The sequence below is a fragment of the Pseudopodoces humilis genome, chromosome 10, assembly GCF_049639895.1.
Source record: "Pseudopodoces humilis isolate 2021_Gansu_Grassland_sample_001 chromosome 10, ASM4963989v1, whole genome shotgun sequence".
Lineage (NCBI taxonomy): Eukaryota > Metazoa > Chordata > Aves > Passeriformes > Paridae > Pseudopodoces > Pseudopodoces humilis.
The window spans coordinates 23,009,052-23,034,154 of record NC_142209.1 but is presented as its reverse complement, the minus strand read 5'-3'; the positions used below and the strand labels follow the sequence as shown (position 1 = coordinate 23,034,154).

The following is a 25,103-nucleotide window of genomic DNA, read 5'->3' as shown; positions in this document are numbered from 1 at the left end:
GACGCCTGTACCAGCCCCATCCCTGTGTGGGTTGTGCATGCCTGCACTGGCTGTCCCCCTGTACCAGCAGCAACCCCATGGGAGCCACTTAGCAGCTCTGGGAGAGAGGGGCCACCCATGCAAGCGCCGGGTTTTGTCCTTTCGTGAGGCAGGACTGACAGCCACACATAAGCTGCTGGGGAGAGAAAAGGGATGATAGCATCTTCGTCAGCGCCTGGATGCACGGGGATTAATGAAGCTGGCTCGCCTTCCCTGGGATTCAGGTTGCCTTATCTGTGTCTATCTGTTCTTACCCAGGCACTGCTAGAGCTGCTCTCGATGTGAACAGCTAATCCCAGAGGCTGGCAGATAGGGCAGGGACCTCTGCCTCCACCCACACCCTGCCCCTGCCCGCAGGGCCAGGGGAGCTGGGCCATGACCTGTCCTGCCCCAGGCCAGATGATGCTGGAGATAACCAGAGACACAGGGCAGAGGCAGGCACTGGCATTGCCTCTGATCCTGATTTTGAGGCTTCTTCACCTTCCAGTTCTCCCTTCCAGGCCTCCCAGAAAAGCTGTGTCTGCCCAGTTCATCTCTATTCATCTTTCAACTCAAAAAAGTTACTGCCCCATGGAACTGTCCCTGGGAACTTATGGCCACTCTTTGGTTAAGTAGATTTCTCCATCTTTTGGATACTTCTGGCACTTGGGGAGGGTTGCAGGTGGTGAAGAGGCTGGCACCTCACTGAGCAGCCTGGCACCATGTCATGTTCAGGAGAGAGGGAGCAAGGGCTAGATCATTTCACCTTACACCACACAGATGTGGCTGCCGCATCCCTGGCCCTTCCCAAGTACCTGGAGGACCCACAAGCCCTGACTGCCCATCCCTGGTGCCAGCAGGAGAGTGTCTTCCCTCTGGCTTCTGGCACTTCTTTCTCCATTCTGTGTTGGCTCTTCATACCCTGGGACAGGAGGAGCATCCAAGGCTGTGCTTCGGCACCATCCCAAATTTCCGACCTGGCGTGCACAGTGCCATGGCAACACTTTATTTTTTCAGCTGCTTCCCTGTTTTCTTTGCAATTGGGCTGTCTCACTGGGTGATGGTGATCACAGGGGCTATTTGGGCAGGGTTCAGCATGCTGCTGAGCAAGCAGCTTGTAGCATGGTGCCTCGTGGTGGCCTGCCCTGCCATGTGCCCCACGCCTCACATGGCTCTGATTCTCCCTAGCCACAGTGCAGAGGGGGAAACATCACCTGGGCTTGGGAGTGACTGCTCAGCTCTGCACACTTCAAAGTTGCCCTGGGACCTCGAAGCTGCCCATTTCCCATGGGCTGTATAGCTCCATGTACCATAGACATGGGCTCTTCAGACTGATGTCCCCAAGGCCACCAATGCCACCAGAGTTCTGTGTCTGTGGGAAAATGGTGCTGAGCATGGTGAAGTGGGTGCCCAGCATGGCTGGCACTACTCTTGCGTCCAAAACAGTCCCTTCCTGTGTTCCCAGCCTGTGGCTCCTCCAGAGCATCTTTCCTGTTACCTCCTGACCCTGCTATGGTGGGGTTTAAAGCTACAAGGAAGGTGGCCTGGAGCAGGCTTTGTAAAATGCCAGTGGGGAACCACAGCAAAGGAAAGCATGCCAGGGGGGAGAATGGGGTCAGGAGAGCACAAGCCCCCAGGACCCCTGTGTGAACAGGGATTGGAGGTCAGTGACAGAAGTTTGGTAATGCAGAGACCACAATCAAGAGCTGGCCCTGACCAAACAGTTTCAGGAACAGTCACAACCACTGAGTGGCTGAAGGAAGCTCTGCTTTGCAGCTTCTGATAGCTGCTTCTGCAAGAGCCTTAAATTGAACACTGGGAGTGTTTCAGAAAGAGAAACCTGAGTGTTTTAGGGACCAGAACAATTCAAAGGATCCTAGACAAATTCACAAGCCATCAGTCTTGACAGGAATCTGGTCTTTTCAGCAAGACAAAAGTCTTTGTCCAAGTCATTTCCACCTAGCTTTTAGTGGGATTATAACTGCAGTGTCCTGTGCTGGCAGGCATGCTCCAGGCCAAGCACAGTCAGCCCCTGAAATCACTTTGTGCAGGCCCCAGAGTCCATCTCAGCATCCTGGCACTTGCTGCTGCCATCACTTCCAATTTGGACTTGCTCATGGCAGAGACCAATATAGAAGCACTTTGCAGGATGGCACTTCCCCTCCCCAGGGAGCCAACGCTAGCACTTTGCTCTTGCTGCTCACCAGCTCCAAGGAAGACTGAGTAGCTTGAATTACTTTCTTCCAAGAAAGGTGGATTTGGTTTGCAGAAAGATAAGGACTGAGGAACAGTTGTTCTGCTCTGTTGAGCCTTTCTGCCATCTGGAACAGCTTTTGGTTTCCTTCTGGATACCTCTTCCATGAGATGGCAAGAAAGGGAGAGGGGCAAGGACATTACTAGGACCCCCAAGGAGAGTAAGGATGAGGAGATGGAGTCAGGGGACACACGGGTCTGTCTCTGTGTACCCTCTTCACAGGGGTGGGTGAAAGTCAGCCCAGGCAAGTGGAGAGCTGGTTTAGGGAAGGGCCTGGAACAAATCTCACTGTGGAAGGTTGTAGAAGCCCCCAGTCAGCCTGCCCATGGCACGTGCCCACTCTGCCAGTCCCCTTGGCAGGGTGGTGGCCATGAGATCCTGCAGCTGCTGCTTCTCACTCCACATTCTCCAGCCCAGGGGTGGAGAAAACCTCATTGTCTCCATCTTCCCTCTTTTCTTCCTGAGGAAAAACATAAAAGCAACGTCATCACATCAGGGCTGGATTACTCAGTGACTGAAGACAGGAGAGCACTTCCAAGGCAGTGGGCACTGCTAAGCCCAGGCCCCTAGCTGTGGTTTCTAGTGTCTGGTAAGGAGTTGGTGCTCCTGCAGGTTTATCCTCAGTAAAGCCATAAAGAATGTATCCCATTCCTCCAACTGCCTGTTCTTACAAAAACTGGGGTAGAACTGGGTCTCTTGGCCATGATCCTCCTCACAGGTGGAATACACCCCACAGAGTTTTTCCAGGGACCGGACACCAGCTCCTGTTGGCCCTGCATGGCTCTGAGCTACATGTCCATGCCACATATTGGTGTCCGCTGGTCCCTCCCAAATGCTCTGCGCCAAACACTTCCTGTGTGGTGGATTTGATTTGGTGTCCCTGAGGTTGACACTCAGCTCAGGACCATGCTACCACTGCCCAGGCAGCCTGTGCTGTCCTCAGCATCCAGTGCTTGAAACCACAACCTCATGGTGAGCATCCTCCCCGGAGAGGCTGCTCTCTGCAATTAATCCGGGCATGGTTTATGCTAACGACTCTCCCCACTTTAAATTATAAATGGCCCTTGGCATGTGTGCACACAAACACATGTGTGTGCACAGAGATCCTTTAAGGCCATCATTAGCTGTAATTAGCAGGATCTGTCACTCATCTTTGGCAGTTAACGATGAGCCCTGAGTCAGAGGAATCCAGCAGCAGATAAAATAAACACGATTTCAAACAGTTTGGAAATAACAAGCCCTCATTAATCAGACAAGCCCCAAAGGGAAGCGCTTGGAAAAGTAGCAGCTTCTTTGCCATTGCTGAGAGTGGGGCTGGGTGGGCACCAGGACAGCCCCTGTGCTCCCCAAACCCCCACTCCAGTGGGAATGGGAGGCAGGATATTCTCTCTTGGCTGACTTTATGGCAGGACTGAGGTGACAGAGCCAATCAACTTGAGCAAAAACCTGAACACTGGCAAAACCCACCCCAAAAGGGCTCCTGCATGGCCCTTCTCTGGGTGAAAGCAGCTGAGGCATTACCTGGCCCTGAGGTGCAGGTGGGGATGATGCTGGTGTAGGGCTCAGCTCTGGGGAGAGATGAAGCAGCTCTGGGGCACCACATCCCACAGCCATCGCTGTGTTTAAAGGCTGTGTGGACGGGAGCGTCCCCAGGATCCAGCAGCACAGGGGGGAGAGGATCTGGGGAAGGGACTGGTACAAGGGATGTTTCCTAGGGAGAAGGGGAGCTGGGGAGACTTCTAGCTGTCACAGCTGCAGCTAAATTACAGCAAATAGGAGGGGAATGGGACACATGAGGCTGGTTTATATTACAAAGGAGCAGTCCATCATGGGGTATTTAAAATAATCCGCTTAGATGCACAGTAGCAGATTTGGAGTGCTAAGGGAATTGAAGGCGCTGTGGCTTTGCAAGACTGGATCAGATCTAGTTAAGATGCCACTTAGGACAGTACATCCCATCCTGCCTCACTGCCCCAGGGGACAGGCACAGCACCTGCAGCCCCTGCAAAGCCACTCCCATCCCACCAGGGAGACACCCAAGGTGACACTGGCCACATCTGGATGGGTGACAATGTCCTGTGGCAGCTCCTTGGGACTGGTGACAGGTTTGGGCAGCATAGCCACAGCCTGGGTTAGGCACAGGACAGGGGATTCCCATGAGGGCCCAAGCCTTTGGACTGGTGGAGGAGGTGTAACTGGTGCTTGGGGTCCAGGGGCACCTTCATGCTGAAGACAGGTGCCTGGTAAAGAGCTGGGACCAGGGGATGCTGAAGAGAGAGCTGTAGCCACACTGCCAGGGGGTGGGAACCTCTTCTAAGAGAATCCATGTGGCATTTCCTGCTCAGCTGGGGCTGGGAACAGGGACCTGGTGTGGGGTCCTGGTAGGCTGGGACCAGGTGCTTCAGGGGAAGAGCTGAAGCTGCTCTGCCTCTCCACAGCCTTGCAAGCCCCCCAGCATGGCCAGTGGGGTGGCTCCTAATGCCACAAGCTAGAGGGTCCTCTGTTGGTGTCTGGGCTCAGTCTGGGATCTGTGTGAGTAGGAACATGGGCTGTCTGAGCATCCCTGAGCATCCTCACACTGCTCCTCTAAACCAGGCTGAAAGCTCAGCCACAGGGAAGCAAATTTATCCTGAGTGAGGGATTTCATCCCAGAGACTTCATTACAGGCAGACATTCCCCCAGAAGAGTATCCTTCCAAGGGCAGATGGTTTCCACCTTGGGCAGGCTCAAGGGGTTCAGCCTGCAGTGGCCCTGCAGAGCCAGAGCAGCAGCAGCCTCTCAGAGCCAGGCAGCATAGCCACAAGTGACCCTGTCACAGAGCTGGTCCTCACACTGCCCATGCCTTTGCTCCCAGGAAGGGCAGGGCCCAGGAACTTGCCCACAAAATCTGAGGCTGGATGTCAGACTAGGCCAGAGGACTGCCTGTGCCTCTTCTTGTCCTAAACCTGTACCCTCTGTCCCCCTCCGACCCCAGTACAGGGCTGCGCTCAACACGAGGGCTCACTCTGGCAGGTTTAAACACTGTCCCCAGCTCCCCTAAGCATTAATCCAAGGGAGGATTAAGGTTACCAAGCTCCTGGAGCCACCCAGCTCTCACGTCTCCCACAATGGACCCCTCTGTCCTGACCCCAGAGAGAGCACAGGGCTCTGCTGTCTCCCTGGGACTTGCTGCTGTGCCCCCCAAGCCCCCCAGGCTCTCCTCCACCAGCAGGCACCTCACTGAGGTTGTGCAGCAGCTGTTCACCTCTGCGAATTGAGGACCAGAGATCATCTCTGGGGCTTTGGGGGCTTCCAAGCCTCTGTGACCAACTTCCCCCTGCTCTCTGCAAGCCCTGGGGTGGGTTCTGGATGAGCATGAGCTTCTCCCCCTCTTCTTCCCTGTCCCCCAGGTGCTGTGCTCTGGGTCTGCTCTGGGTTTGTGACAACTAGTTTAAATGCATGGAAAATACCTTCATCCCGGTAAGACCCTGATCCCTGCCTGCTCATACTTCCCGTGATAGCCCCCCACTTCAGCCATAATCCCAGGGAGATGTCATCTGTGCACCCTCCATTTGTGGGAGCCAGGGACTCTCTCCAGTGCACCCACGAACTCCTGGGGCTGGCACACAGGCTCCTGGCTAGTACCGCCCAGGGACTCCTGTCACCTGCAGGGGACAGTAGGGATATAGATGCTCCTGCCACATGGCCAGTGGCTCCTGCCACTTTCTTGTGCCCCCTTAGGGCCACCAGCTCCAGAAGTTTTCAGAGAGAACCAAGTAAATGTAAACTATTTTTACATATTTATGGTCATTTTTCTTTTCTGTTTTGAGTTGCTATATACTCCACAGTGAGCAGAGCTCCTAGCTTCCCAGTCCCTATCCCATCACAACTCCTTCCCCATCCCATCCAGATGGCTCCCCAGGGCATGGGATTAGAGGAACTTCTGGCTTGTGGGGACAAAGAGGGCTCTGGATCTGTCCCCAGTCCCATTTCCCCAACATCAGGAGCTTCTGCTGCCTTTACCTGCCCTGACCTGTGGCCCTATGAGCTGTAATCCCCCTCCTGCTGCACCCACAGGATCCAAGGCTGCCAGTGTCCAACCTGTCCCAGAGAAAGGAGGGCACTGGGGGTTGGTAATAAATCCTAATGATATCCTGGGGAGAGGGGTAGAACAACAGGTTCTCGCCACACCCTTGCATGGCAATAAGAAAAGTCTGTGCTTGCAGAACTGTCTCTTTTATTTATAAGAAGCAAGGACAATGCTGGGATAGAGGCTGAGCTGAGCTTTTAACCAGCCAGATTACACTTAGCAGGAGCATTTACCTCTGCCTCTAATCCGCCTGCCACAAAGACTTGCTAACTCCTTCCCGGATTTAACTGGAAGGCTTCAAATCTTCCTGCAGAGGAGAGAGTTAAGCCCGAGTTGGTGCTGGAGGGCTGCACAGGTCAGGGTCAGCGCTTCTCCTTCTCAGGCACATCAGGTTTGGGCCGGACATTTAAGTCCCAGGCTCTGTTTTTTTCCTGGCAACAGGCCCTGCAGTCAGGACAGCCAGGGGATGGGAAGGTGCCAGAAGCCCTTCAGTCCTTGGGAGCTCAGAATCAGAACCTATGCAGAGCAAAGATTTGGACATCCTTGAGCAAAAATCACTGCTGCTTAAATACAGAGCAGAGGCAAAAGCTCGGGAGAAGTCACCTGGTTGGAATAGTCCCTTGTTTTTAGCTGGATTTCTTGTAAGAACAGAAAACATCTGTAGCCAGTGCTGGGTGGCTGGTGAAGGTTGGGATGGCTGCTGTAGGATGTAATCATGCTCCTGACACCCAGTGTTGCCTGACACATGGCCGGTGTCCCATGACTCCCCCATCCCAAGCTGGAGCAGCCACATTCTCTGCTGCCTGCACAATCCAGGCCCATCGATCCTCAGAGCCCAGGACACCTATGCCCACTGGTGGGCACCAGCTCTGCGGCTCATGCCAGCAGAATCCCTCCCTTTATGGGCATTCCTTCACAGGATGCTTTGCACCCATGCCAGGAAGCGGAGAGACCAAACTCGTGGCCCGTGGCCCTGCAGCACACCCCTACAGCACCCCCAGTACCGTGACCCCACTGCCAGGCGCCGCGGTGCCTCAGGAGCGGATTTTGGTTGAAGCTTTGGAGCAGGGGGACAGGAACATGGCACGCGCCGATGTCACCGAGCTGGCTGGCATTGGGCAGCACGCGGCGCCGTGGGAGACCCACCAGCAAAGATGGTCTGACTGGGAGAGCGGCCAGGAGAAGGGCTGGAGCTCTGTGGCTGGCTCCACACAGCCCAGCCCGACGGGCTGCCCACCCTCGGCCTCACCCCACGCCGCTGGCACTAAGCCTCGCAGGCCAGGGTCACGGGCTGAGCTGGGAAACACGCGTGAGCTGAGATAGCAGAGCCAGGGATGAAAACCTCCCCTGACTTCTGGGAAGCCAGCAGTATGGGAAATCTCCCTCCCAGCACAGCCGCGTGGGAGGGGACGGCGAGTCCCCTCAGGCAGACCTTGCGTGGTGTCCCGCCATCCGGCAGCACCCCTCGGGCCGCAGGGAGCCGCCAGCCTGCATGGCGGCCCGGGCCGGGATGACATGATGGCAGCCATCCCACTGCCACCGCCCCGCCACCGGCTCCCTCACAAAGGCCGGAAGCTGGGTGCAGCCGGGGGCTTTCCCGGCTCGGCCGTGGCCCCAAGTGCCCCAGGGATGAGCTGGCTGCCAGCCAGCGGCACCCAGCCCGGCCTCCGAGTCCCTTTGCCGTGCTGCTTAAGGGGCTTCTGCCACAGTCAGGAATTCCCTGCCTTTCTTCCAGCTGCCCCAGTGCTGGGGCAGTGGAATCATATGGGGGGGCTCTATCCACAGCATTACCCCCTCCTTACGCTGGGTGCAGAAAACACCTGGCAAGAGAAAATCCAGCTCAAGTGTTCCTGAACGAGGCTCTGGGGCCTGCAGCAGGCAGAGGGTGCGGGGCTGAGGGTGCTGTGCTGGGGCAGGGCTGCAGAGCCCCCCCGCTCCCCTCCTCCAGCCTGCTGGGCAAGGGGCCAGCTTGGCTTCCGCAGGCCTTTCTGCAGGCAGGGCTGGTATGTTCACCACAAGCTATGGACGGCCCGGCTGCCGCTTACAGTAAATCTGAGCGAGTTGTTTAGGGCAGGGCATTGGCAGTCCCGCAGGCAGCAAACCGGCCGTGTCCTTCTGGCACCGTCGTCTGCCGCAGGAGTCTACTTTTCCAGAGCACCCCTTGGCTTTCCCAGCACTGACCCACGGCGTGCCACACCCCGACATCAGCACGGAGCCACTGCCCCAGGGTTCCCCCACCTTCCCGGTAACAGGCAATGTCTGCAGGAGGGGACAAGCATCTGTCATCGCCCCCCTGCTTTGGCTCTGGGTGCACAGGAAAGCTGGTGAGGAACGATACTGTGATGCCAGCACAGTCCCAAAAACTGCTGCCCAACCACCCTCCTGCTGCTGCTTTCTGCCATTTCTGCCCTCTGGCCATCAGTTTCAATCTCCAGTGGAGGGACTGGGGGATTTTTCTCCTTGCTTGGGACAGTGTGAAGTCTTTGTCCCTGTAGTGGCCAGCAGATGAACCTGAAGCATTTTCTTTAGGGCTTAACTGGGATTTATGGGGTGAAGAAGCCTGCTCCAGCCCTCTTCACGGATGGGTAACTTCAAGCATTGAGAAAAGGCAAGATTTGGCTTAGCCAACAGAGTTTCACTGAGCTCTCAGGATCATATGTTACATTTCCTTATCCACAAGTATTTTCTCCCTACCCACCTTTTAAGTGAAAATCACTGAGGGGTGCATATTACCCAAGACTGCGAGGCTTGGGGCTGCAAGGACTGTCCCACACTTCACTTCGCATCTGTACCCCAAGTCCAGAAGTACACACTAGCAAAATTTAATTCTATTGAATGACCAAGAAGCAGAAAATAAGCAAGGCACTAAGTCACCCAAGGACAGACCACCTCCCAGGGGCTAAGCCCTGCCTGGGGACATTGTCCCAGAGCAGCTTTGCCTGCTCTGTGATGCCTTGTGCATTTGGCTCAACCTTTCCCAGCATGGGAAAGGATGCACAGCAGACACAGGCAAGGGATTTTCCAGGGTGGAAGCTTGCTCCTGGTCTGGTTTTACAGAAGCAGACTGCAAGCTTGTGAATTGGAGGTATTTGTCAAGTTGGTTCCTGCAGTGGAAATGATCAAATAATTGTTCATACACCCGTCTGGCCCAATGGCTCGTGCTCACAGAGCAGAAACTGGCTGTCAGGCTGCAGGACTGTGGTTCCCCTGTGATGCTGTGGCATGTTTGTAAGAGGAAGATGCTGAGGCTGCAGGTGCCTTTCCAAGGCAGAGCTATACCACGCTCCAGGCACGCTGCCAGCCCATCGCTCGGCTGGATTTGTGCTGCCTCTCTGAGAGTCTCAGGGAGGGCTGTACTTCACAGCGGGCTTTTCCCATTCCACTTGCCCAGCAGAGTGCTTCCAGCATCTTCTCTATCCCCCGCTCTCTCCTCACTCTTCTCACCAGTTTGCAGTTCTGACAGCCCATCCTTGACTATCCCCTCTTCCCCGTGCCCAAGCCTGCTACTCTGAGTGAGGATGGAGGACATGCATTCCTATGGAAAGTAGTCAGGCTCTTACAGCAGCAGCCTCTTCCAGCCCCTAAAGTGACAGTGACCTGAACATTTCTATTCAGACCAAATATTTTTTCAGGCATTTTTAACCTCCTCTTATGTATTTTTCTTTTTCCTTTGGGGTTGAAATTATTCTGGCTTTGTGCAAAAACCAACTCTGAAGTGCTTGGGGAGTGGAAACCTCCCATTATACTTTTGAAAAATAATATTAATCTTCCCTCTCTTTTTATGAAGAATTCTCTCCCCAATGGCTCAGGACTGGAGGTAGGCATTTGATGTGGAAATAGCCCTTGCTGGAAGAGCCCTTTGATGTTTGATTTTCACACGGCCAACTCCTAACTAACCATGGGGGGCACAGGGTGCTGGCAGGGTTGGGCTCCAAAGGGTGCCCAGGAAGGACACAGAACAAAGGGGAGGTGCTGCCAGACCCTTATCCTGCCTGCCTTGTTTCCCTGAGCAACAAGCAGGTGTTTCCAGGCTTCAAAGACAATAAAACCAGGGGGATTTCCATTCGTGAAAACTGCCCTTGGCATGATTCAGCTCCAGGACCTAAGGCAGGTGCCCAGCCTACACTGAGCCAGTGTTCCTTTGCCCAGGGCAAGAAAGACCTGGCATCTCCCATCAACCAAAGAGAACAGAGGGGATAGCAAGAAGACGGATTTGGCCTCAGCTGCAGAAAGAAATGTCAAAGGGAAGGCGAGGACACACTGTCTGATACCATCACCTGCTGGGCTCCCCAAAATGCCTGTGCTGAAACACACCCACTGCAGAGAGATGGGGCCAGGAGGCCATACTATGAGGATGAGGTGCCTGAACTTGGTGTGTGGGGAGCTGGAGGCTGGAGCACCACAGACCTGGGCAGCATCTGCAAGCAACAGCATCCCCAACCTTGTTGCAGGGACACAGGGGACAGTGAAGTGGATTCCCGCTTTGGGACTGAGACACTGTCATGAGGTGCCTCTGGTGGCAGGGAGCTGGGTCACACATTTGCTTCTTTCAGTCTGACATAGATCCCAGCTCCTTATTTAGTGGGTTTAGTATCCACAGACTGCGCCTCCTGTAGTGCAATAGCAAGTTTTTCTCCCCTTCCCCTCCCTCTCCCTCTCCTACTGTTTTCACTCATTTAATTCCTCAAAGCACTTCTAAGAGACCGTTCATCTGGGAGGTATCGCCCAAAACAAAGCTCTATTGTGTACTCGTGGTCAAAGCAAGATAAGAGCTTCCCAGCGACTGGGGACTAAAGGTGCTTCTTCAGGTGCTGGCAGCTCTCACAGAGCACAGTGTTTGGGATGTGTCAACCCACCTGCCGGGATTTGCATAGGTACGATATCCCTCTTCACTTTCTGGCACCCTGGAAACTGTTGTATTAAACCTTAGTTCAGTGTTTCAGCCTGGTAATCAGCATCACACGATTTACTTTGTTTCTCCCCTTTTTCTGTTTGGAGACAATATGCATTTTATGCTTTGTCAGCAGAAGGCAGGGCAGAGCTCACCCTTCAGAACATCCCACTCCTGGGAGCTCCAGCAGCTGATGGCTGTGTCTGCTCTCCACAAAGAGCTCACGTCCAACACATTCATGGCACCAGGAAACAAAATGTTTTCCACTTAGCTCTCTACTAACCTATGTGTTGTGAGAGAGATTTGGCTGCCTTTTTATCCAAAAGCTTTGTCCATAGTAAAATCTGAAGATGTTGCAAGTTTTCTGTGATCTTTGAGGAACAGATGAACTGCTGGACATCTGGAAACCCTGGACACAAGCACCATGCCGGCACAACTCAGCCCTAAGGCACGTGCTGAGCAAGACCAGTGATGCCAGGACACAGATGAACATGTGCTGTGCAGTCCCCTCTGTGCAGGGGCTGTAAAGCTCGTGCTTTCCAAAAACTTTGGATTTGTTGCATGTTTTGGGGGCATCTGTGCAGCATAGGCACTGATGGGCTCAGGATTCCAGCAAATGGCCCAAAGATTTACCTGGTGTGCTGGGAAGCTGAATTTCATGCTGCAGTGGCTGGTCTGCTAGTCTGTGCCCACCACATGCTATGACAGTGTAGTCAGGACTTAGTGAACATGAGAAATTTTGGGGCTTGATGGATAAAGTCTGGTCTAGTGGCAAAAAGCAGTGTGCTGGTTTGCAGGTATAAGGGAGGTGTTTTCCTGCATGTTTCTAGAGGACACCTAGGATTCCACAAGGCAGGCATGGCAGCAGAACATGGACTGAGTTCTCGGTGCCCCTAAGTCCCATCTGTCCTCCAGGGAAATAATACTCTTCTCTTGGGAACACAGAGAAGCAGTTCAACACATTCAACCAAATTGTTTGGGAATCTTCAGCAGGGAAAGAACCCTTATACAGTGGACATACAAAAATAGATCTTAATGAACCTGATCTGCAAGTTGCCCTTGCTCAAACCTTCCCTGCACATCGCCTTGGCTGGAAAAGGAAGGCATTGCATTCACATGCTGGATTTTAAATGCTCACCCTACACCGCGCTGTTTGTTTTATTTCTCCACTCAGCGTTCAGAGGCTCTTCTTCTTATGCTTATTTACTGTAAAGTAGAGAAAGCCAGGGAAAATGATCTCCAAAGCAAATAGAGCCATGTTTCCATTTGGGAAAACTTAGAGGGAAAGCGCGTGTAGCTAAGCAACAATGCATGATGGTAAATGGGTCGTTTTCCAAGGCATGAATTGCATGTGGATAACTGCAAGGAAAACAACCCCAGCCAACACACTGCCAGCACTTGAGTTCTTGGCCTAAGTGATTAATAAGAAATGAGAGGACTTTTCAATACTCCTGAGAGCTCCCTGAGTTGTTATGGGGGTTTTTCTCCTCTTTTGATCTCTACCCCAAATCTGGGATGGGAAGTCTCCATTCCTGCAGCTGGGCAGAGCTCCAAATGTGGATGTGCTGCAGTGAGGTTCCCTGGACACAGAGAAATTGATTGGTCAGTTCCATCAAATCCCAGGGAAAGTGATGGGGGCAAAGGAGCTGCATGGCAGGACTGGGGACTCGGCCTTGAGAAATTTCCTTCTGTTTTGGGCCAGAGGGAAGCCAGCATTCCCTGGTGCATTAGGACTGAAGTTTGATCTCAGCCTCCTCCAGCACTGCCCTGTGATTCCCTCCCTGTGAAACCAGATGATCTCCACTGCAAGGAAAGGGAGGAGGTTCCTACATGTTGCGGACTTAGGAGGGTTCTGCTACCAGGATAATACTGGCAGAGGGATGGTAAAATTGTTTGGGAGGCCAGGAATGGGAGAGTTTGCTGAAAGATAAACAGGTGATGCCACACTGGGTTGGGGGTATAATGTCCACATCACATAGCTGCTGCATCATGGGGGACCATGCTTCACTCAGCCAAAGGTGAAGGGTTAGGAAACACTTCAGCTTTGCATCCTAGGGTAGGGAAATTATTGTGCTGGGTTTTTTTTTTTTTTCATAATAATAACAAATCTACAGAGCTCAAGTTTTGCTTTTGCGGAAGTGAAAAGTCCTCTGGGCTTTTCAGAATTTCTCTTACCGGGAATGGTGCCACCTTCAAACCCATGCTGGCAATCCAGCCTGAAGGTCACCAAGTGGGATGTCAGGAAAGCAGGGCTGAGCCCTCACTTTTCCTAGAGGTGCTGTTGATTTCCTCTTCCTGCTGCTTGCATCACTGGCTGGGGTCAAAACATACACTGCCATGTTTATTGAAAAGAGTTACTGCAGGAAGGTATTGGGATTATTTCTTTCCTCCATGAATAAAGCTCTACAGTACCTCTTAAAATCAGACCTGAGGAATTTACAGAGTGGTTATTGTACATTCCTTGAGGGGGGGAGGAAATCTCAGCAAGTAGTTCCAGTGCATTAAAGCAATGAATAGAGGAAGTGAAAAATATTTTAAATTCCTATACAGTGTTACATTTTAAAAGTGTCCTGATTTAGGACATTAGAATCAGAGAAGGAGCTTTTCTCTCTTTCTTTTTCCCCCCTCTAATTTCTCTGAACTTGTTACAAGTCTCCTTCCATTTTGCTCACCATTTCCAAGCAACTAAATAGAGAGAGGCCTGGAACGATGACAGAGATGCGAAGTGCACAAAGGGACCAGAGTGTGGTCCGATAATTCTGTAATTGGAGCTGCTCGAGGCGAAATTTTTTTTCAAGCCGGCTTAAATGGGGATCGCTGAAACCCTTAACAATCGGTCTGTCAGGCTGCTTCTTTAATGGATTGCTCTGTTTAACTCTCTCTGTTTGTCACTGGCAAGATGACAAGAGAAATTAGTGTACTGGAAAATATAAGGTAACTGGCAGTTCCCCAGCCCGGTTCCACCACAGCCCCGCAGACCCCGGGGTGCTGCAGCGCTAGAGCCCGGCTCACCTCCACAGGAGGAGGAGGAGGAAGAGGAGGAGGGGAGCTTACAACCTCCTGTCCTTCTTAGGGGTAGGAAGACCTGCAAAAATATCCCGTGGCTCCGGGACTGACCTAGTGAAGAGAATGCAGAGAGAAGCGGTGCCCCCATGGCTGGCTGCATGCCAGGACTGGGGTGGGAGAGCACCCAAGTGTCCTCCCGAGTTGCAAACCTTTCATCAGCTGCTTTGTCGCCTGCATTTACACCACGAATACTCTTTTTTAAAGCGCTGCGGGTTAATGTCGGTTTTCTGGGCGCAGTCACTATTAGAGAAGATGCTTCCAGGGTGTGTGTGAGTGTGCGTGAGCACATGTGAGTGCGTGCAAGGGTGCATCGCTTTGGAGATGCTCCGACACCTCCATTGTTTGCAGCCAGACCCTGAAACTTGGCAGCAATGATGCCCCGAGGCTAGAGATGTACCTTTCACTTTTCCCATGAAATTCCATTCTGGTTTGGCTGAGTTATAAAAAAAAAGTTTGAAAATCACCATTTCCCTTCTGCTGCCTGCATTCCTCAGGAAAACTTTGGCAGCCTGTCAAAACAATAACTGAACGTGAACTTTCTAAAGAGCTGGCCCGGTGCTGTCTGCCAAAGCAGCAATTCAGCACAGCTCAGTGCAGCGTGTCCTTTCCCTCACCCCCCCATGCCCACCCCCTCGTCCATCCCTGGGCACCCTCCAGGTGCAGATGTGTCCGCCCCAGACACCCATGTGCAGAGCACAGGGTTGGCATTCACTGTCCAGCTGCAAAAGCCACGCACACCTCCTCTCCCCTTGCAGGAAAGCAGCTTTCTGGTTCCATTCTGGACCATTACTCCTGCAATTTTTTGGGCAGAAGCCTCTGGTGCAGTGAGGAAAGGCTAGTCCAAGCCTTCTTGAGGAATACCTTAGGTCCAGCTGCAACAACCTACATTGTAGACATTTATTTAAAAGATCTTTTTCTTTATTTTTTTAAAAAATGTTATTTCCTATGTTAAAAGAATGTTGTTTACAATGCAAAGCCAAGTGCTTTTAAGTTAGGAAATGCCTAATGTATGATTCCTCGCAAGCTGAGCTCTGTGTGCATGCTTTGTGTTCCGACCTTTATGGACATGAGCCCCTGTTTCAAACTCTTTCCTTACCCAGCAGACAGGGGAGGGAAAAGGGCACAAGCTTCTCTCACTGCTGTAAATAAGACACTTCCTAACACTGAAGTGTTTCATTTGAATGTTTTTTGCAGACCACATATTATTCTTTAATACAGGTTTTTAATGCAATGTATAATTTTCAAACCGAAGCACCCGACTTCAGCATACTTGCCAGAGTTTTTCCTCACCACAGAAATGTGGCTGCATCTGGGGTAGAGTGAGGCAACTGTTTTGCAGCCTGTTAGGACATAAAATGACTATAAAGCAGAGAGAGGAAGCACAGTCCTTGTTGAAAACACCCATTACATTTCACATGAAGGTTCTGGAGGATGCAGGGAAGCAAACTGCTGCTGCTTCGCCCCTGCAGGGATTAATACGCTTAATCTTGTGGCAAATGCTTTGTGGTCTGTGGTACTTTTGGGGCTCAGACTGTACAGCTGAAGGAGAAGATGGTGCTTGCACTGTCCCCATGGTTCAGGAAGGCAGGATAAACCTCTGCCATTCCCAATACCTCCTGCCAGCAAGCCCCAGGGTTGGTTTGTGGTGTACTGAGTCACACTGAGACCCCAACGGCAGCACCTAAGTCAAAGCAGACAAACCCTCCTGCCTTCCCTCGTCTCCTCATCACCAGGAGCTGAGAAACAGGCAGGAAGAATCCGTTAACTAAATCAAACTGCCATATCTGGTTGTTCTTGTGTTGTTCCTTGCAAGGTGTGGCTGCCCCCATGAGAAGCTGGCCACCAGTCACAGCACATTCTCCAAAAATCCCCGGTGTCTATGCAGCAAAAGGCCAGCAATTTCATGTAGCATCTACTGATGGCCAGGCAGTTGTCCTTGCTGATGTGAATGCAGTTCTACCTTCCCCAAGCTGCCCTCCAGCAGGCCCTGAGCTTGTGCTAACAGTGCAGCTAATATCTGGATCTCAGGAGTGGCCAGTAGTCTCCAGCCTGCCCCAAAAGTCTCTCATCATTTTTGTGCATTTGGCTGGCAGCACTGTAGATTCAGCCCCCCTCCTTCTTCCAGCCCTCCAACTATAAAAGCCTGTTGTGGCCTACATTCAGCTGTCGGATATCACATTATCATGGCTCGGCAAAGAGGAAACCAAGCAGTTTGGCACAAATGGCTTTTCTGTGTTCAGTCTGTTCCAGCACAGGTCTGTTCAGCTCCTCCTGAAGCACATGGAAGTGCTCAAAACTTCAATATTTAATCTTGCCTTGAAATGCAAATTGTCAGATCCAAGGAAAGGAAAGTGAGCAAATGTACAGCCGTTGACATGGGATGTCAGGAAGGCAGCAGGCACTGGGCTCACTTCTTGTCTTTCAGCCGTAGCGTGGGCTACCAGGGCCCCTCCTCCAGCACTTTGACCCCTGCTTAGGCATTCCCAAATCACCATTATTTTCTTTCAGTGTTTGAATGTAGCTTTTCCTGTCTTGGGGTGATGTATTGGGTTTGCATGGCCAGGTTTTGGCAGTGGGAGCGCTCCCAGACCTTGAGCATCCCCCGAGCCCTCGGCGTTCTCCCAGTTTCTGTGCTCTCTAATGCTCAGACCTTGTGCCTGTGGAGGAGAGGCACAGACAGAGGGGGTTTAGCAGTGTGTAAGGCAGCCTCCTTCTGCCCCTTGGGCACACACATGCACACCATGCTCATCCCTGGTGCAAAGCAAGCAGTGTGGTAGGAAAGGGAGCACCCCATACGTGTGTTTTGGGAGCCAAGCAATCTTGGGTAAATTATAAGCACAGTTTTGAGAAATAAAAACACATTAATATTCTGTTCTCTCAAGGCATTATCCTACTGTTTACCATTACACACAATCCTCTGCCTTAAATTGCATCTTTGATTAAAGCAGCAATGAGAGAAACCAGTGCTAATAACAAAATGTATTCTGCTTTAAATCACTAAAGTGAAAACATCAATAAGCTGTAACCATCAGTGCCGCCATGAAAATGAAGGCAACCACCATGGGAAACAGCAAGGATGAAATCCACTTTGCCAGCATAAAAGCCAAGTAATTAGGTCTTATGTGGGTGGAACTTATAATGAGGTGCAGGAAGGGGGAAAATGAATTTCAACCTGAGTCTGCCTCCTCCCCCCTCTCTGCCAGAGCTGCTAATCTGAGTTTGGGGGCTGCCATAGGGACCACAGCCCCACTTTTTAGCTCTGCAGGGCCTGCAAAGTAGCATTCACTTCTGCACCTCCACCCATGCCCAACCCTTGTGGGATGCCCCACACCCTGCCAGTGGGTAGCCAATGGCTTGGGCCCAAAGCACCAAGTTAAATTTCACTGGGGGAGCCAGCTGTGCTTCCAAAGAGGGCATTTCCCTTTGAAGAAGTTGGAGCTGATACATGGTATCAGCTCAATAATTTAATTTAAAAATTAGAAAAAGGAATCGTATCTGGTTATTGTGGATCAATCAGAGTCTGCAGATGGGTTAATAAAATTAATTTATATACAGTGAGTGACTTGAATCAAAGCCCTGTGCTCTTCTGCAACTGTCCATCCCTCAAGGAGCTCTGTTCCTGGAGCAGGCTGCTCTAAATTGCTTGCTGTGGAAGTTGTGATACATCAGCAAACTTCAGATCTTCCCTCATAATCTTCCATTGGGTACAGCCTTTCAGTTATTCAACGTCGCAGTCACCCTAAGGTTCAGCCAAGCCAGGAGGGCGTTTTCAGGAGCTGCTACCTAGTGCCAGAGCAGGACAAATTATTCGTCACTTGCTCTTCTACAGTTTGAAGTGCAAATAAAGGAGACAACTTCAGTGCTGGGTTTTCCAACATCCCCTGATATTTCCACAGCAGATCAAGGTGTTGTCCATCCTTGTGCCTCTGACACTGCTTGGGAGTCTCAGGAAAGGACTTTTCCTTAATTTCTCAGCAGTAGCCTTTCTCTAAGGATGCTTCACCGCGCCAAAACCGAGGCTGAGTGCCGATCTGGCTTCACTTCTGCCTCCCACCGGTGCCTGCGGGCTGTGGCTGCCCATCGGGATGTGGCTGCCAGGCAGGCTGAGGTTCCATTTCGGGTGTGTTTGCAGCTCAGACTTATCCCAAACCTGGTGAGAGACAGACATCCAGTTTGCTGCCTTTTCCTGTGGTTTTTTTGGTGGGTTTTTGTTTTTTGGGTATTTTGCCCCCCGCTGGTTATGTCACTAGAAAGTGCGCCGGGTTTTTCCTCGAGGGTCACACTCGTTAGTTACGGTGCCCTCTGAGATGGGCAGGTTATTACGTGGATTACGTGGCTCACACAGCAGGCAGCTGCCAGGGCCCTGCAGAGGAGGGAGAAGAGCCCGTGTTTGTGGCCAGTGCAGGGCTGAGGGGACAGCCAGGACAGGCTCCCGCCGGGGATGTGGCCAGCGACTCTATCTGCACAGGGTACCCTGTGCCCGCGTCTCCCGCAGGCCCCATTCCCACACGGCGGCCGGCCCGGGCTGGAGGGTGGCAGGTAGCCCCGGCGCTGCGGCGCGCCGGTTCGGGGCGGGGGCAGCCCCGCCGGCGGTGCGGGCAAAAGGCGTTTGCCCAGGGCCAGAGCTGGGGCCGGCGGTGTCGGGAAGCTGCCCGGCCGCGATGCGGGGCCGGGTCACCCCGCGCCCCCCGAGCCCCGCTCTCGCCTCAGCGCTCGCCTTCCTTTGTCCCGCTTAGTAACCGGCGCTCGCGGCCAATCGCCATCGAGCCGGCCGGCCCCGCCGCGCGCTGATTGGCTGAGCCGCCCGCAGCCCTCTGCCAATCCAGGCGCTCGCTGCTCCCTCAGACAAAGGCAGCAGCTCTGGCAACTGCGCTCCGCTCCCCCGCCCCCCGCGCGTGCTCCGCGGCAGCGGCCCCTTGGCGGCCGGCCAGCCACGGGACCTACCACCTCCACTGCGCGCCTCAGCACGGGGGGGGCACTACGAAAAGGCATCGAGAAACCTGGCGAAAGCGAGCCGGGTAAAAGTTAGAAAAGAGAGGAAAAAGACTTTTTGATCTGTGCTAAGCTTTCTGTATATGTCTCCCTCGGCAGCGCCAAGAAGGAAGTGTCCTCTTTATGTCTTTTTTGGTTTTGCCCACCCCTCCCTCCGCCTCGTGGAAGCACCGGCTCACACACACCCCCGTTCACTTCCAAGGGGTTAAAAAGCCGGCGCGAAGCCCCGCCCCCTGGCGCCGGGGGGGCGTGGCCCGGTCCCCGGCAAGAGGCGGGTGGCGGCGGCCGGGCCCCTCAGAGCCGCTTAAAATGTCACCGAGCGCGGCCGCTCCTAGCCCGGCCCCGCCGCCCGCCGCTACCGCCGCCCGCCGTCCCGCTCCGCCAGCAGGGTACGGCGGGCCCCGCCGCGGGCCGCCCGCCCGCCGCTGAGTCCCGCGCAGCCAGCGCCGCCGGCGCGCACCGCACCGCGGGCACAGCGCCGCCCGCCCCGCTCGGGCTCCGCGCCTGCCCGTATTGTTGCCCGCCGCCGCTGCCTCCTTTCTCGTCCTCCGCCGGCGGAAAGAATTCATCCAAAGACTGAAATCGCCCCTTTTTATCCGCTGCTTCCCACCATTCCCCCGGCTTTCCTGTGTGGGGCTTGTTTGGCTTGTGTTTTAAAAAAAACCCGAAAACGGCGATTTTTTGAGAGAATTCAGGAAAGCGGCTTTTCTGTGGAAAGGTGTTTTTTCAAACAAAAAGAAGCACTCTCTATATATTATGTATATAACTACCTGTCTTTAGTTCCTGCAGGGCAGCTGCTGAGGTGACTTGCGTGGAGGCTTTTTCTTTAAGTTTAATTTTGCGATTTTTAATTATTTTTTTTTCTTTTTGCTAAAAGTGTTATTTTAGAGCGAGGTGAATTCTTCTCGGCTTTGTTTTCTTTTTTTTTTTTTTTTTTTTTTTTTAAATCCCTTTTTTTTTGCCTCTCGATTAAAAGCCGAGCTATCCAACCTCTTATTTCTAACCCTGCCGGGACTTGCCTGTCGCGATGTACAACACGGTGTGGGATATGGACCGCGATGACACGGACTGGAGGGAAGTGATGATGCCCTATTCCACTGAGCTGATATTTTACATTGAAATGGACCCTCCAGGTAGGGAGCCGAAGCCGGCGAGCTGCCCCCGCACCCCTGGCAGCGGGTCGGGGACTGCCGTCCATCCCTGCCCTCCCTCCTCCTGCAGACTTTTCCCTTTTAAAATAAAAGGAGGCGGGAGGGGGGGTTGTGAAAATTAATATCTGTAGTTAAACTTTGTGTAAACTTCCCAGGGACTTGAGCTCGCTGTCTCCTGGGCAAAAGTATTTTAATACTAGGGGTTTTTGTGGGGGAGGTGGGAGGATAAGAACAATTTATGGTTCCTTTTGGGAGATGGAAGGAGGCAGGAGGAGGAGAGCTGCTCGCAGCCCCTCTCGCATGTCTCCTTTTTTGAAAACCTTTATTGAAAAGCGTATATTTCAGCTGTATTCGCTCCTAGAGGAACGCTTTTATTATCCTCTTCACCTGTGTGCCTTTATGTGCCTGTAACACTTTGATGGTGGTGATTTACCCACCTCTATTCAGTTCCAGTTTAATCGCTTTTACAGTCTCCAAGACCCTTTTCTCCCCAGCTCTCTTCCAGCCCTGACAGATGAGGTGTGTGTTTTCGCTGGGTTTTGGTGATGTGGGGGGGGATTTTACTTGGGAACAGGCTGGAATCCTTCCCTGGAGGCACAGTTACTTTGATAACACTTAATAACCTTGTTCAAAAGGATTTGATGCACTTTTTCTTCCCTTCCCCCTCCATGGATTGCTAGTGCTGAAGATGGGGAAATGTATTATCCCTTGCTTGCCTGAAGTTTTTAATGGGGCAGAAAGTTTCTTTTGTGTCTGAAGAGGGAGGGAAGGCTTGTGAGGAGTAGAGGTTGAGTCTTTCTTTGGTAAATGAATTAAAGTGAGCAGAAATGGGTACTGGTGAAACTGTATCTATACCTGTAAGAGTCAAACAGGCTGAAGCAGTATGGTAATCGAAGGGCCTTTATCTTCTCATGTCTCTGATCTGTACAGCCAGAAGGTACAGTAAAATATTTACCCAAACTCTTAGCCTGCAGAGAAATTGATAGCAAATAAGTACTTCGATGTGCTCTCTTTTATGGGGTGCATACTTTCAGAATGTGCTTTTCAACCTGTGCCTGAATTGTGGCATGTATCTGCAAGTGTGGTTTATTCTCTTTGTTTCAGCACAGTGAGCTGTATTTTTCTCTCTGGAGGTATGTGGTGCTTTAATTAAAACAGGAGGAGGTGATCATCCTGAGATTTTTGGATCTCAAGGATCAGTACTTCTTTTGGTAATTGCGACGCTTTAAAAATTGGACAGATCTCTCAGACACACAGCAATGGCCACTACTCGTTAAATTCTTGCATAGCTGACACAACCTATTTTTAGATGTTACTCCTGAAAGCCTGAAGTTCAGTCAAATCACTTTGCTTCTGTGAATTTTAAAGGATATCTTTCTTGTAAACGCTTTTGATTTTTTACTATTCACGAGGTAAGTATTTGTGTGTGCTTGTATCAAGTGAACAAAAACCCAAGTCCCATTGTAGGTGACTTAAAGCAATTAGTGTGAGGCTTTCATTTAAAAGAAAATAAAGCCCCTTGAATGGCTTATTACAAGGAGGCTGCTAAAAGGGGCTGGACAAACTGAACTGGTCAGAAAACAACTTTCCAGTGTTTCTGCAGGAATTTGGCCACGCAAAATTCTTAGGAAGCCTTTCAAAGTTTACAGTAAGAAGCAGCTCTTCTATCATTAATAATGCCAATGCTTCCATCATTGGAGCCCTCTTGTCAGGGATCAAGGATCTGCACAGTCGAAACACCAACTAGCAAAAGGACTTTGTGTTACAGTCTGATTCCTGAAGTGTTCAGTAACTTTATCTTTCATATTTTTAAACTAGATGAGCCAGAGCTGGAAATGATGCACGGGATAATCCCCATGTGTATGTCCTGGTTTTGTGGAATTGTAACTTTTAAATTGCAGGGGGAAGGAGGGAGAGCGTGGCAGAGGGGGTCTGCATTCTCCCTGTCCAGAGGCAGGGTGGGAAAGCATTTTCTGGCCTGGGATGGTAGGTCATCCCTAAGGGGAGTGTGGAGGAATTTATTTGGAAGGCTTAAACACTCTTCATGCCTTGGGATAAAGTCACTGCGTTTGCACCCGGTAACAACCACAGCTCCATTTGGCCCACTTCCAACAAAAATCCGTGAAGGTTTTCGGTGCAGCGTTCCCAGCACGGTGGCCGGAGCTCCTGGGAGGCTGAGTGGTGGCAGCGTTCCCTCGGCAGCCCCCAGAGCAGCGACGTGCAGCCCCGCTGCCGAGCGCTCTTTTGTTCCCACAACTTGAGCCGAGAGATCCCCGCTTGGGTTTTGTGCCGCAGCACCGGGCACTGGCGCATCCCGGGGGCCAAGTGTCTGGGCTCACGCATGACTGCCCCTGATTACATTTTACTGCGTCTAAACTTGAAGCAGAAGACAAAAGCAAGGTGAACATAATGTGCGGTGTCACCCGTAACCTGTGAGCCGAGGGTGGGGATACTGTTTCTCGTTAAGGGCCAGCAGACCTTTAATTTATCTTGGCAGGCTGTCTTAATACCCACCTTAGCCTTGCCCAATAATAATGCAGAAATAAAATCTGGTGATGGCAGGCAGCCTGCAGCACAGCCGGAGCTTCTGTCAGGCCTCAGTGCACCTGCACCAGCTTATCAGTGTGCTTGTGTTTGCTGTTCGGGGCTGTAGGTGTAAATGGATGTTCAGAGCAGGTCCTGGAGCCTCTCTGCTACAAGGTTTGCTCTGAAGTTCAGAAATAAAAGTAATAACGCCCCTCTCTCACTCGAGTTTTTCTCTCGAGCAGGGGCAATCGGGCAACAAGAAACTGCAAGCTTTCTGCTAGGCTTTAATCCATTTTAAACACAGGAGTGGGACAGTTTTCCCAAACAGTGGTGGGAGTAGGGATGCAGCTCTGCCAGTCTCACAAAGCATAATTTAGAGCAGTACAACTAACACAGGAGCCACAGTGGTGAGAACCAGAAGGGTGACTCCTGTTGCCTCATGCTGTTTCCTCCCCCTTACATTTTATTTTGCATTTATACAGGCATCAGTGGCATAAGGAAGGATCTCTTTATGGCAAATAATACTACATGCAGCCTGTAACTTTCAGTATCTAAAGACACAACTGGGGCCATCACTTGCATATAGCTAACATAGCAGCTTCTCAACTTTCTAATGATGGATTAAGTTAGAGTATTGTGGCTGTAGCAGCATCATGTGCTGGCTCTGGCATTAGGAAGCTATCAGGGGTTCGCTCATATGTTTGCTGTTCCTGTGGGTCTTGCTATGTGAAAAGACAAGAAAATAGGTTCTGGGTTGAATTTAGTTTACTTGACAACACCAGTTCAGGTCTGCAAAAAGTTATTAATGCCAAAAGTTTTTGAACAGAGGATTTCAAATTGGCTGCAAAAGTTACCAGAGTATCTAAAGCATCTCTACCTATGTATTGCCTCGCTTCTATTTAGAAGGGCTAAGTAATGTCTTTCCCTCTGTAGATCTGGGATACATTATCAGTTGTGTTGGTGATAAAATGTGTAATCACTGAATACATTTTGTCACAGTTGGATGAAAATCAGTAAGAGTGTTCCACTGGGATTTCTGATACAGATGTCAGCAAAGATATTTGGCTCAACTACAAATTAGAGGTTAGTTTCCTTTGTGTGGGTTATAAAGAATACCACAAGTTTAAGTTTAAGGCTTCCTAATGCAGAATGGGCTCTTATGAACAGATAGTACAATAACTCTTTGACCTAAAGCTATATGGAAACTACCTGTTTGAACCCAGAAATATGACCAACTACATTTATAACTTGATTCAGTGTCTTTTTCAAGAACAGTACTTTGCCTTTCCTCATGTACTGTAACAATGCTGCTGCTGCTGCTACAAAATCTTTTGGTAGTTAAGTGGGGGTGAAATAATCTGTGGGCTACTTAGTTTAGTCTGCTTTATAGAAGCAGCACTGCCAAAGTATGAGTGAGACAAGTATTCAAGGGAAAAACCGTGTTTATTCATTATAGTTTCTATTTTCTTCTCATATATAATTTGACAACCCTTATTTTAGGGGAGCGATACTGTAATTGTAATTTGGAAAACACAGGGTTCCGAGCTCAAGGGCAGTGTTTACTGGGCTACCAGGCATGCTGTATCATTATCAGTGTTATAGTGGAAGCTGAATGTGGCTTCTCAAATTGGGTTTGTGGTACACAGTAGCCAGATGTAGGTGAACACTGCCTGTCTATGCCTGACTAGTTTTCCAGTGGGAGAACAGATGCAAATTTGAATAGCATTGTCAGTGGTGTCCTTCAGCTTATCTGACTCCAGAAGCTTATCAAAGAAAAGTTCTCTTCTTGCACATCTAAAAAAAAAAAGTAGTTCTACTAGTGCATGTATTCAATAAAACAGCACTGTAGCTTCAAGTGTATTTTTTTGCAAATTTAGGTGTTGCTGGAAATCTTATTTCAAAAAAAGCAGATGTTTGGGATTGAGAGTTTCCCTGTTACAGAAGGGAAGTTTGTGCAGACTGATATGAGGTAGAGCAGGGCGTAAATATGGCTCAGTCACTGTATTCTGCATATCTGGGAACATTGTTTGGATTGGAGTCTCAGCTTCTGTGAGGACAGTGGTGTGAAATGCTTATATTCTGTTCTTGTTTCACCTAGAGTTCTCTACTGACCTTTTTATTTAATGACTTCTGTAA

At 51.2% G+C, this 25,103-nt stretch overlaps 1 protein-coding gene across 4 annotated transcripts in view; it reads left to right on the top strand.

Annotated features, from left to right (window-relative positions):
* The window catches only part of PIK3R3 (phosphoinositide-3-kinase regulatory subunit 3), a 79,639-nt gene that overhangs the window by 27,059 nt on the left and 27,477 nt on the right, over positions 1-25,103 (top strand). The window contains exons 1-2 of one of the 4 annotated variants that reach the window (XM_088060106.1): positions 19,759-20,008; positions 20,267-20,423. The exons of the other annotated variants lie outside the window; for them this stretch is intronic. Coding sequence (XP_087916232.1) covers positions 20,318-20,423 — 106 coding nt within the window. The 5' untranslated portion in view covers positions 19,759-20,008; positions 20,267-20,317. Of the gene's footprint in view, positions 1-19,758; positions 20,009-20,266; positions 20,424-25,103 lie in introns of those variants that run through there. 4 annotated transcript variants of the gene reach the window in all.